The sequence below is a fragment of the Lutjanus erythropterus genome, chromosome 8, assembly GCF_056507025.1.
Source record: "Lutjanus erythropterus isolate fLutEry1 chromosome 8, fLutEry1.hap2, whole genome shotgun sequence".
Lineage (NCBI taxonomy): Eukaryota > Metazoa > Chordata > Actinopteri > Lutjaniformes > Lutjanidae > Lutjanus > Lutjanus erythropterus.
This window is the reverse complement of record NC_139324.1, coordinates 27,150,120-27,164,082: the sequence shown is the minus strand read 5'-3', so window position 1 is coordinate 27,164,082 and position 13,963 is coordinate 27,150,120. Positions and strand designations below refer to the sequence as shown.

The 13,963-nt window shown below is 37.3% G+C and overlaps 1 protein-coding gene across 1 annotated transcript; it reads right to left on the bottom strand.

The window, feature by feature from the left end:
* Positions 1–204: 204 nt before the first annotated feature.
* Positions 205–13,963, bottom strand: lnpa (limb and neural patterns a). The gene is made up of 13 exons (XM_084725115.1): positions 13,837–13,963; positions 11,557–11,659; positions 11,039–11,080; positions 7,278–7,465; positions 7,132–7,190; positions 6,998–7,038; positions 5,762–5,845; positions 5,617–5,668; positions 5,304–5,528; positions 4,128–4,233; positions 2,573–2,643; positions 2,104–2,259; positions 205–1,236 (listed from the first exon to the last, which is right to left on the bottom strand). The coding sequence occupies exons 2-13, from the start codon at positions 11,581–11,583 to the stop codon at positions 1,064–1,066; spliced, it is 1,224 nt and encodes a 407-aa protein (XP_084581241.1). The 5' UTR covers positions 11,584–11,659; positions 13,837–13,963; the 3' UTR covers positions 205–1,063.

The following is a 13,963-nucleotide window of genomic DNA, read 5'->3' as shown; positions in this document are numbered from 1 at the left end:
GTTTCAGATGTTTATTTAACTCTAACATATACATTAAGGCTTTCACAACCTATTCCCAAAAGCGAATTAATAATTAATTAACTGGACACTTAAGAAAGGTATGTCTATAATTTGCTGTTTGTTCCGACATACTTATCTTACTTTGCCCTAGTGCCTATGAAAAAAAACATCTGGATGAATGAGCTGTGAACCTGAGCACACATATCCAGATATTCTCAAAAGTTTATTTAGTATTATTTATACAGAACAGGGATTCATACATTCAGCAAACACATACAGTCTATAAACAGTTAAATGACTTCATTGTCTATATGTAAATAGATTTTATTGACAATACTCTGAGGGAGAGACTTAAAATATAAAAGGCAATTAGGGCAGGTGCACAGTACTGACATAAATCTCCTTTCCTCCCTTTAAGCAATAAATACATACTGTATGTGCATTCCAATTATAGTACCAAGGCTGTGTAAACATGTTAGCATCACCGTGCTGCAGAGTACCTTAGTCAACACCGTCATGAAAGGCACAGCATTGTAGAAAAATATTTATAAATAATTTCCCATAAATAAAAATTTATCTTCCCCACAAAATATTTCTTGTTTTGTTTCAGCAGTTTCCAATTAAGCCAGATAGAATAATGCCAGGCAAAAACAAATAAAATATGGAAAATAAAGAAAACAAGAAAAAAAGACTATACAACATCAAAAACAACAAAATTAACAAATACAGTCCTTATTATTGGCCTCAATACATGGTTATGAAAAAATGCAGGACATGTTGTCACTCTGGGAAAGAGGTTTTTTTAGCGGTTGCTACCAAATCTTACTACTTACTATATAATTTAATATTCAATTCATTACTAATGCTAGAACTATAAAAGCAATTCTCAAAAGAAAGGACATTCTGTACTGTGAGTTGAAAAATTACATCAGCCGCAGTCTGACTTGTTTACTACATTATTCCAACTCAAGGCGTTTACTTACAAGTTAACCGTTATAACATTAATTCAAAGAAAAAAATAAAAGTTCCTGCCTGACTGTACTGAAATCTTTACTCCACCGTTTTATTCCACTTCCATGGCAGACAAATCGTGCTCTCCGTCAGATTTCTCTGAGGGCAGATCTTGTGACTCTGGGGTGGTTTGGCCGTCTGACACAGAGCTGGGCTCTGTGGTTGTTGGTGTGCCTGGCTCTTGGGTATCTGTTTCAGCAGAGACATCAGCCAGCTTGGGTTTCCCTGATAATTAGAGATCATATTTCAGTACAGATTTACATGAATTTTAAAAGAAAAATGAACACTAGTGCATATGTGTACAATATAATTTAGAAATTTTATGTCTAAGACTGGATTGCACCAACAAAGTTTAATCTAAGATTAGGTTAATCAGCGTTTAACAAAACTTGAGTTTAAAATTAGCAAAGCCAGGTTTAAATATAAGCAGAGCTCCTTTGCACTATTAACTAACGTCAGTTTAGTAAATCCAAGTTTAGTGATTTTAACTGAAACCAAATAGAGTTGAATCGATATGGACATGCTTTTGGCTGCTCTGTATCCTTAACAAAACATTACATTGCTTGCTAGCTAGCTAACTAAAACATTAAGACGTCAGTACATATTTGCTAGCTAGCTAAAAAGTTAGTTACTCAGGACGGCTCAGCAAAGGTGGTGTAATTTTACCCCCTTTGTAAAAACTTGTTGGCCGAATTATCAACTGGAGTGAAAAAAACAGAAGAGACGCATCGCCAAACTCAAGTGGGCTGAGTTTGTTTGAGGACCCTGATTATTTTTGTTCAATCCATCTCAAAATGGCAGCCAATTTAAAAGTTCAATTCCCTCATGTGGAAGTTAATATTGTATCACAGTTTAAAGGTCTGGTGCAACAGAATTAAATTTAATCTTGGTTCAGAGTAAAAAATAAACTGAGGTTCAAAGAGAGGTTTAAATTGAATCTTCTTAATTTTGAGCTCATTTAAAAATTTGGCACAACATATTTTAGTTAATCGATGATTTAATCAGATTTAAAAACTAATCCTTGTTGGTGCAACCCAGCCTAAATGTACTACACTTTTGTGGTGCATGCCTTTTGTAGGCAGTAATAATCACCTAAAACAGACTGGTCATCATCTTCCTCAGTAGCAGATGAAGGTAAGGTTGTCTCAGATGACAGCCTCGGCTCATCAGAGACCTCAGGGAGTCTGGGTGCCTGAGGTCTGGTTTTTCTTGCGGGGTTCAAGAAGTAACAATACGCACATCTGAAGGCTGAAACAACACAAATAAAACACCATACATATAGTTTATGTCACCTCACTAATAGATTCTCAAACAGACACAGATTAATATACATGAATATGAACCAATGACAAAAAATGCCTGAGATGCATAAACACTTCAGATTGATGTGTAGCACTAGTTTGCATATTCAATCTTGTTGCGTTTTTGCTTACAAGGGTCGGTAGTGGCAGAGGCATTTAAGAGCCATATGATATACTACACTGCCAAATGCTAGAGGGCAAATGAAGGCACAGTGTTTGATGGAGACTGACAAACAGTGTTGTGTTTCTCCAAGTCTTACCAACGTATTCAAATTCCTCTTTTAATGCCATGCCGTTATGGGACAGACACTGCTGACATATGAGAGCGTATCTGCAAGGAAGGAAAGACAGCTTACAGTACACAGACTGGCATTAGATTACATGTAAGATCATTTTTTGATATATACACAATACAGTTTTAGCAATTAACTGTTAATATTGACAGATCATCAGCATTTTAACACTCAAGATTCCTATGCATTTTCCACTTCAAAATTCCATACTTTGGCTTTTCAGACCATATTTGACATCTGGTTATAGATAGCTAGATGTTTATTATGTAAACAAATAGTTTGAAAATCCATTTGCTAACACGTATGTTACACATTTGTGTAAATCATCCCTATAGTCTTGTTGAATATCCTGTACGTTATTTTAGGGAAAATGTGTTAACTAGAGATATACATCATGTATAGCAGAATAGCCTTAAAATAATTGAGATAATATGTATAAGCCACATCACGCAGCACTATGGTCAAGCCAGTATTACACTGTCCACATCCAGAGTCCGCTACAGTCTATGTGATGTACATTTCATCATCAGAGGGAGTACATGCAGGTATTGTGCGGACATACGCTTACCCAAATTTTTGTGACTGTCTGCAAACTCATCCATTAGACCACTAGAGACACCAAACTACTGTCCATGTGTGTTGCCTGTCAGTTGGACTGTAGAAAATAGCATACGCCGAGCATACGCAGAGCTGTCCATGTTGTCTGCAGCCATCCATGAAAGACAGTGTGTTTACTTTTACAACTAAATGACTGCATAAATGTTCAGAAAAGCTTCATATTTGATTATTTGTGCTGCTATGTTTACATGCAATTCAAAGATATTGCCAAATTTTCTTTCATACTAATTTGGATGTCCAGATTTGGTTCAGTTAGGAGTCACTTGGGGCAGGCTTTGACATACATGATGCTCTGCATGGGAGTGTGTGTTCAGTCGTACACCATATTTCTTGCCTTGACATAAAGTTTGCACTGGCCTGCACTCTCTTGCACACTGGAGAACATTCTGCCTATATGCTGACTGCATGCACATGAAAAACATACTTGTCTGATCAATCTATTTTTAGAAATTCAGAATTTTATATTTTAGAAAACAGAATGGGGCAATAGAGTAGAAACACATTTTCCATATTCTCTTTTATTTTTTCCTCTATTTATCCAGACATGGAAGTAACTAAAACCACATTCCATACTGTATAGGAACCCCAAACACTGCTTTCAAAGAGTGAAAGGGTGACAAATCTCATAAAATTGATCAGATTACATAATCTATTAGGTGTTGCTTCAGCACTGTTTTTTTTTAACTGGGTAAGAACCTGCGTAATACATTAAACCTACTACATGGGTTAGGATTTTTGGTGTTATATTTTGTGGTTATTATGGTGAAAACACTCCTGCTTTCATCCACAATGACCTTCAAAATCACCTAAATATCAAAAGTTCCATGTAGTAGTCCCCAAAAAATATTCCTAGATAAGAAATGGTATATACAATACTATAAATGTATTAGCAGGGTTTGTTTACCGGTTCTGAGGGCCATCTCCAACAAGATACTCAATGACTCTGTCCATAGCGCCTCTTTCCTTTGGGAGCACAGGTCTGGCCAGGGGCGGGCCTGGGGGGTGCATCCCTGTTAAAGCACAACATCAATGCCTGTTAGACACAGTCTGCAGTCCTCAATACAAACTGCAATAAACTGGGGCTGCTTACAGTAAAAAGCAAGTGAAATGGTGAGGCAGAGATTCACAGTTTACTGCACAAACCATGATGAATTTTACAAAAAGCTGCCCCCTTTTTCTTAATGACTTTAACACCGGATCTCACTTGCAAAGCACGTCCAGAATCCCTGCTGTGTTGGTGAGTAGTAATTAATATAATCTAACATCAAGAGCAATCATAGGAAGATGACTGGTCATTTCTGTGAGACTTGGCAGAGTCTCAGTATCCTGCTGGTTATTAATTTACCAACATATGGAAACTCTGTGGTGACTCTTTGTATCAAATTGCTTTTCACTTTCAATTTTCCACAGAAGCAGGTGATAACATCAAGTCATGTAAACCATTTGTGAGGTGTTCCCAATGCCAAAGGCAATTTCACCAAGCATTAAAAGACATTTAGTGAGATTCCACCACCATTGCCCAGAGAACAAACGCAGGTCTGGCTAATTAATCATAGTTAATGTAATCCTGATTTGTGCATACCTCACAGTTGGCATTCCACATGGCAATTACAGCATGCAGCTTCCTCTAGGAGCACATTGCCTTTACTGTTTGCACTTATTTGCATCTTCTATTGAGTGTTCATAGTCCAGAAATAATTTATATTGAATATTCAATACCCTTACACTCCACAGATGTCTTCCATCTACAACAACTGTTGTATGGAAAGTTTTTCATTGTTTTGGCTGGCCGGCTTTAGAAATCTTTAAAAACCTCTCAACAGTTTCAAAAGTTATTACCCATTTCTAATTTTATTTCACAATCATACACTTTTTTAAGAAAAGCTGGACCTTTTTGTAAGATATTTGAAAACTACATTCTTATAATTACCCATTACAACTACTATATAATATGCACCACCCCTGCTGACAACACACACCACCGAGCCTTGAGCAACTGGGGACACAGAGCCAGGGAAGAGTAAATCACACCTTAATCGACCACATTATGATGTGGTCCCCCTGTGTGCAGGTAACTCACCGACTCCTGGAACAGGTGTTCCAGGGGTCACAGGCTTCCTCATCAAGCTCTGCTGAGCAGCTATAGCCGACAGGCCCCTCTCTGGGGGTCCGCCTGGAGCAGAGTGGGAAGATCGTCCAGGATAGGTGGGCCCAGAGGCAAGAGGAGGGCGGGCAGCAACAGCTCCGCTTGCAGGATTCACCATCACTGGGGGGGTCTTTGGGTTGACATTGCGCTGGCGGAGCTCTAACACAGAAAATATTTTAGGGTTTGCTCACCAACAGTAAGGAAAAGAAGAGGAAATAGCGTGGCCTTCTTGAGAACTCATTGTTACCTTGTCCTGGTTTTGGAGTCATCTGAGGTCCAACAGGGGTGGATTCAAGCTCCTTTACACAGATGAGAAAGCACAAGAGCATGATTTAATGTGGAACATAATTCAAGAGTGTTTTATGTTTCAAAGTCAAAACAAAATAACTCACCATTTTCTTCTTGGAGTCGGGATCAAATCTCTCTAGAATCATTTTAGCATTTTTATACGTCTCAGTTTCCATAACTTCTTCAAGCTGGAGAAACAGGTAATTAAAATGTATTTTAGGACAAATGATTCCATCATTTTTTAATACACTGCACGTACAAATCATTCCCAGAATAATAGCTCTATTCCCCAGTAATTATTCGATGATCATCTGATGTAATTAATAGGTGTTTTATCAACACACATTAATATCTGAGGATCACCTACCATAACATTACAAGTAAACGTGACTGAGAAATGGCACCAGGAAGTTACTTCACTAAATGGTACATCTTCATTTAAAATAAGTACTAAACATTTCTAAATGTTTACATATAATATGAAGAATAATTACATTCACTACTTCGATAATGGAGAGTGTGAAAATCCATCAGCCCTAATTATTGAAAGTTATTAGACTTGACAGAGGATGACAAGCAATTTCTCAGATTTATTTCTTTCCTGCACTAAATGCTATTAATTAAAGTGACATTAGCAGAGTGGTTTACTGGGTTAAGTCACTGTACCAATCAAACTGTCTGTATAGATCCTAGATTAGCAAGTATCTTGTTGCAAAATGCTGAGCGGATCAATAACAGAAACACTTCAAGGCTCCCTACACAACTTGCAGAAGAAAACACTAGTGTTCACTTCACTGGAGACCACTAGGCATCAAAATATAATGCGTCCTACAGAGATTATGAGTTCTATATGTTTCTCTCAATTATCTGACCACGGTGCAAGCCACAGATGTATGACAATTGTTTTCTGAAATGTCAATTTGCAGATCTCTCAAGCTCGCAGAGTGAGAGAAAATCTGTAGGGTACTTGTGATGCCGAAAATCACCACCAACATTTTTGTAATGGCTTTATACTACTACTACACTGAATGACATGGTGAGTCTAAAAGATAAAATGTCTAACAGCCAATATAACACACTTCTCACCAAGTTTGTCATTGTCTTTAGTGTGTTTTGGTGATGCATTATCTCTGAAAACACTTTGGTTTTCTAAAAACACTGAGAAGCAGCTACACCTGACTAACAGTCTCATCTCTGGTATGCAAATATGTCTCTTTCAGCAGAGTTATTTAAGAAAACCTCAAATTTGTTTTCTCTTGTGCACCAACTGAAGTGTTGAAAGGACCAAAGTTTGTGTCACAATATATGAGAAACTGGACAAATATAAAAATGTAACTTACTATTTTCCTTTTCTGTGCTTTAAGATCCTCTAATTTGTCATCTGGGAAAAAAAAAAAATCAAATACAAAATTCAACACCAGTTTGAACAAAAATTATGTGGCAAGTTAAGTATAAATATCAAAAAGTATCTTACTATTTTTTTCAGTTCTTCGTGAAAAAATAATTATAAGCATTTTTCGAAGTAACCAAACTCTAAAGGGAAAAGGGAGAGCAATGGTTCATTGGTGACATTGTGGTTGCAGTTTAGAGAAAATGTGATCCACTATCTTGTGCACTTACAGCAATGGAAATATTAAGAAGGGAAGAGACAATATGAGCCGCCCCATCAACTGTTCAGGCAGATACCAGAAATACACAACTACACATGTGATCAGGTAGAGAAGAGACGAGTAGAGAAGCAGTCGTCCAACCCATATCTTCAGCTGCCTTTGATACTTCTCACTGTATTCTTCGAGAATCTGAATATCCTGTAGGGAAAAACAAAATGAGCTTTATATTAGTACACAAACGTGACCAAAATAGTTTGTTTGTTTTCTTACCAATGATAAAATGCATTTCTCAACACAAACTTTTTCAAAACTCTTCACAGTCACACAATGACCGTATCTAACAACAGTTTTCTCATTCAAACTCAACCACAACCAAAATACTGTATTTACAGTCCATTTTGCACATATTCAAATTCAAAACATAACGTAACAAGGTAACTTTCAGTTGTCATGTTCCTGTTCCGGCTTTCTGATTCTGGTTTTTCTGGATCATTAATGCTATGAAAAAAAGGATAGCCTGAGAAATATAATCCCCTACAGTCATCACATATGACCTACTAAAAGTGTGGTGGTGACTGTATCTGCCCCTGAGACGCTGCCCTCTGCCTGCATTTCACATTATTTTGCTGTGCTCTGGATGCTTAACCAACCCAAAAAGGTATCTGAAATCCTGGGAATGAGACACAACAAATAAACTATATTTCTGGTGTGTTTAATGACAGCTCAGACAAATCCTACTGATTCTACCTTTAAGTTTCTGAGTAGGCTTTTCCAGTAGGGCCTTAATCCTATACATTTTCCCTCAAATATCTGAATAGAATGTAATTTAAATATAGCATAATCCCCTGGGGAAAATAACTGTTTATTGCAGCTTTAAGAGACTGTACATTAGGAAGAGTTTGTAACTGAACTTGGAATATTTTAACGGTTTTATTCTTATTCAAACTTGCTGCTTGGCATTTCATCCTGCAAAATCCAGTATGTTCACCGCTGCCTTGATGTCATGTCTTTACATAGATGCAAATGTAAGCAAATTCTATTAGGATTAACTGTTCAGAGTGTGCTCCCCATATACTTAAGCTGTCAGTCCTCTGCAGCAGGCCTGCACACAATTTTTCTTTGCTGCATGTCATCGCCTCTCTTTATCCCGTTTCGAGTCAATCTTCAGCTGTACTCATAATAAAAGTAAAAAAGTCCCTAAAAACATATTTTTAAAAAATGATTTGCTCTTGAACTTTTGACAATGTACACTACCGTCTTTAGCATGGCTGAAAATATGAAGGTGAACATGCAGCACATAAGAGAAGTATAAACCAAACTTGACATTAACTTCACATTTGGTCTGATCATGATCAATTTTGCCTTCTGGCAGAAGAGCAAACCTTTTATGTGATTCATTATCATTTTGCAATTAATAAACAGCTCATTCATCTTTTGTTTTTTGTTCTTTTTTTTTGTTTTTTTACATGGAAATATTACACCACTGAGTTCAAGTGCTGATCTCCCTATCCAAAAATAGGTGGCAGACAGAATAGGACCTGCTCTGGTCACTATGGTTCTACTGTAACACGCGTGTCTGTCACTCTAAAAACTGCTTACACTAATCTCACATTAACCCTTACAGTATATAATGCATGTGTCCATGCATCTGTTGTGCCATCACGCACATGAATAATTACTGTACCCAAAATATTCTTTCATAATAGATGACAGGATTTTTCAAGAAGGAAATAAGAGGCCCAACACTCAACTTCAATGCCACCTGACCTCTTCAGTGTATGTGTAGGGTCTGTTGCTCCAAGGACAGGTGCTGAAAATAGCCTAACACTAGCTTAACCGAAGAGGAGCACCAAAGCCTCATCAGTCAGCAAATGAGGAGCTGATTTGACGTTCATTGACACCTATGTGCACTTGGTCAAAAGATGCATGCTTAAATTACATGTCTTGCAAAGCATTCTTTCTTTATCAAAAACAGGTTTATGTGGTCACTAAGCACCAGGATACATACTAAACATCTATACCTTATCATTTATTTTGCTGTATTATAAAAAATATGTTGCTCCTAAACCTGTATGTACCTTTCAGCACTAATGTGTCCTTCATGGATGTGACAATTAGCCATGATGTCATGGGCACCATCACACCCCCATACCATCACAGATGCAGTCGTTTGAAATTAGCGTTGTTAACAATCTGGATGGTTGTTTCCTCTTTAGCCCAAAGGTCATAACATCCATGATTTCCAAAAGCATTTTGAAATGTGGACTCGTCAGGCTACAACACACTTTCTCACTTTGCGTCAGTCCGTCTCAGATGAGCTCGGGCCCCAGAGAAGTCTGCAGTGTTTCTGGATGTTGTTGATATATGGCTTTCGCTGTGCATGGTGGAGTTTTAACTTGCATTATAGAAGCAGTGACAAACTGTGTACTGACAGCAGTTTTACAAAGTGATCCCGAGCCCATGTAGTATCCTTTATACAATTATGTAGGTATTTAATTTAAAGTGTTGCCTGAGGGGTCAAAGGTCACAGGCATTCAAAGTTGATTTGGCCTTGCCCTGTTCATGTAGATATTTCTCTGGATTCTCTGAAGCTTTTAATTATATTATGGATTATAGATGGTGAAATCCCCAAATTCCTTGCAGTTTTGTGTTGAGAAACATTCTTTAACTGTTGGACTATTTGCCTGTGCAATTTTTCACTAAGTGGTGACTGAACCTTTCAAGGATTCCCTGTTCATACCCAATCATGATGCTATCATCTGTTATCAATTAACCTGTTTACATATGGACTGTTCCAAACAGGTGTTTTTTGAGCTTTCCACAACTTTCCCAATCTTTTGTTGCTCCTGTCCCAACTGTTTTGAAACATGTCAGAGGCATCAAATTCAATGAGTATATTGCTACAAAAACAATAAAGTTTATCAGTTTAAACATATTGTCTTTGTACTGCATTTAATTGAATATACATTGAAAAGTATCTGCAAACCATTCAATGCATTCTGTTTTTATTTATGTTGTACACAATGTCTGAACTTTTTTGGAATTTTAGTTGGATATGCAAATAAGCAATTTATTAGTAACCTTCGCTTGATATGTCCACTGAGACTGACAGTGTGAATAGCTGAAATCACTAAAACTATCTAGTCTGTGTAGAACATGTGGGTGTCTCTGGATTGTGTGGGCTTTATAGACATCATTGGGCATAATTACACTGACAGATGCCTTTGGTAAGTTTTACTGATAATGCTTCATTTGTGTTTCATTCATTTGACTGACAGCGGGAACCTTCTGCAAGCTTGGACGCACCCATCGTCAAGAGAGATGTTGTGAAATACTTCAGTTTAAAGATAAACAGGGCATAAGAGAATAAAGAGAGCACTGTTGAATTTCTCACATGAGGCACTTTCTCTCTTTTGAAGTTGTACCGTGTTATCTCCCCCATTATTTTAAATTATATATAGAGTGTGTTCTTTCAGAATGTCTATATATGTAAAAGAAACTATCATTGGCCTAGATACACAATTGGGCTTTTTTAATGTCTGTGAAAATATTTCTCGTTTATGGGCTTTGTCTGCTTCCCACAGAGCAGGTTAGGCTGTAACTATTGGATTTGTAACGATTTAGTATAGCATGTTATCTCATACCCTATGTACATATGAAAAGTAAAAACTAAAATAAACCCAAACAAAAAAAAAAAAACTTAATTTAAACCAAAAATTCAAAACAACACTTTTGGCAATCTGTCAAACAAATTTTTCAAGTTAAACATACCTTATCGATTCCTTCCAAAATCTCTACAGTGGATGGCTTAGCCTGCAAGAAAAAAAACATTTTGAAATCCTGGTCAGAGAGAAGAATTGATGGCATTTGCCACAGCAACAGCGCTTTTTGTGAAAGCAACTTCTTGAAATCATCTGGAAACTTCCTGTTTCATCTTCCCTCTTCTGCATATTTTATGTGTCAATCACATGTTGTTCTGTTGTTGGTGATATCCTTTAGTTGGCCTGTGTGTGCCAATACGCCAAGGAACGGTGATACAAGAGGGAGCATTAAGATAAACATCTGAATTATGATAATTTATGTAAATCTACATGCGTGAGACCACTATTTGTACCTAAAATATGGTTCAGTAGAATTATTTGTAAAACTCACGATAGGTCAAAACAAAGTTAAAATATTACACCTAAACATGTTCTATGAAAAAGTAAAAATATTGCCAACTAATGTGCAATAATCTAAGTTGTACACAACCCAAAATAGAAAGACATTATCAGTAAAGGCTGACAAACCTTCCACCGTGAGATGACAGCCCCCATGTTGATAATGAGGGCGTGTAGGATATTCTGTTTCAGTGACCCTCCTCAGATTTTCTCTCACAGGTAACCTCTCCACCTGTTGACAACAGTGACAGGCTTGAATATACACTCAGTTGTCAATTTATATGTTACATGATGATGATTTTATAAAACTGTTTTTCGGAGGTCTTGATTCAACCTTGAAGTAGGACTAGGCAATATATTGATGTTACATCAATATCTTGACATGAGACTAGATATCATCATAATGTGATGTGGCATTGCTGTTCTGGTTGTTATATTATTTGGCTTTACCCACTTAATCATTATATCCAAATTCAGGATGCGCCAATCTGATATTAAGTGTCAGTATCATTCTGATACTGCCCAAAATTGTTGGATTGGATACTGGGTGGGGGGGGAGTATAATCCAATACCATCCATTAGCCTAAACTATCACAGAAGTGCTTTCCTCAACTTTGAGCAACATGCCGTAAAGACAGTTGTGTCATGAATAACACAGACGTGCAGAATGTGTCATGTGAACAGTAGCTAGAACATGACTGAGACCTGTCAGCACTGCCATCATCATGTCAGCTCTGTGGAGTGATTTTAAGCTCAAGTAAGAAAAAAGCAAAACAGCTGAGCGCAATCTATGCACTTTATTTAGAATGCTTGAATAGTGCCAACCAATCAAAAATACTGTTACAAGACAGAGACAGCGTTTCAATTAGAAGAAGCAGCAGTATTGCATAACTGAGTCGTGCTGTGGGCTATGCATTCCTTCCTTCATGGGACTAGAATACTTGTTTTACAGTTTGAGCATGATGTTTTTAATGTCTAGGTTAAGAAAAGTGCATCCATACAAATGTATTATTAACAACTTAGTTGTTTAAGAGAAAGAAAAAGATAGGAAGGTATTGGATTGGTATCTGCAGATACTCAAGGTTGCAGCATTGGACATAAAAATTCACTTTACTGATGATTATCAAAAATTTGTGAAAACACCAACAGTCACACTGATAATGTATTTCCAATATTGATAGGGGTATTTGATCAGACATAGGGGATATTTAATTTAGTCCAAATTAGGACTGCAACTTATGATTATTTTAATAGTCGAGCAACAAGTCAATTATTTTCTCGATTAACCTATTAGTAGTTGTTTGTTATAAAATGTTATAAAATGGTGACAAATATCATCCAGTGACTCCCCAAAGCCTAGGATGATGTCCTAAAATGTCTTGTTTTATTCACAACCCAAAGATGTTCTGTTTACTATCATAGAGGAGTAAAGAAACCAAACAATATTCATATTTACGAAACAGAAATCAGAGAATTTTGATTTTTTTTTTTTCGTTACTCAAACTGCTCGATTATCAAAATAGTTGGGGGTGAATTTAATAATTGATTAATCATCTTTTGTCCACAGGGCCCAGCCCTACTTTGGAGGTTGTTGTTTGTGAGGCTGATGAATTATAATATGTTGTCCTACTGTCATTCTAATATATACTAACATTTCCAATCTATAGTCTAGCATTACTGATATAACACTACATGAGGTGGACAAAATAGTTCACACATCTTACAGTGCAACTCAGTGCAATTCCCCCCAAACATGAACATTTAATCTGAACATTATACAGTTAATTGAGATGTATTGTAGGGCTCCTGCATTACAATGAACTATTTTTAGACACGTGTACCTGTTTGAGTGTACCCTACCCTACAACAACACACATTAGGTAAGACTGCTGCACACTAACGTTCACAACTTCCAGGACACTCTGCTGACGGCCACACACACAGCATTTCAATTAATTTAACTTCCACTAGTCATCATATTTCATCTGGGAAATGCAAACAAAACTTTGACGGTGAACTAACTCGCCCTTGCTAACTTATATTAGCAAACTTCACTCTGTTTAAGGAAGCAACAGTCATTTCATATAGCCGTTAACTGAAACAAACTGTAGGCTAACGGCAACGGTTACCTCACAGACGTTTGTCATTTCGATATTTGCGGCTAAGGTTTCAAAAATAACTTCTTAAACCGTTACTGTTAGCATTGCCGTGGCTAGTGGAGCTGGCTAGCTAAGCCCGCTAGCTGGTCATGCTAATGCAGCCCGTAGTTCATCACGACAACAGAAGTCATTGTCGTTAACTTAAGAGTTAAATGCCTCCCGGCTTTGTAAGTGCAATACAGACTAGATGCTGTGCCTCGACAGTGACTGAATAACAGCCAAGTGTTATAAAGTACGGAGGCGTATTTACCTTGGCAGCAGAGTTGTCCGGTTTCAACAGCCTGTGGCAGGACTGCAGTCCTCCTGTCTTTAGCAGAGGAGGGTGTGTGAGCGGCAAGATGGGGGAGTGTCCACTAAAAGAAGAGCAGCAGGGAAAC

Bases quoted from the DNA above. Each gene is read 5' to 3' on its own strand.
- lnpa (XM_084725115.1), bottom strand. From the start codon at position 11,583: ATGGGGGCTGTCATCTCACGGTGGAAG. The intron at 4,234-5,303 runs GTGAGTTACCTG...GTGCTTTAACAG, and splicing joins AACACCTGTTCCAGGAGTCG to GGATGCACCCCCCAGGCCCG. The intron at 1,237-2,103 runs GTGATTATTACT...TCTAATTATCAG, and splicing joins TGATGACCAGTCTGTTTTAG to GGAAACCCAAGCTGGCTGAT.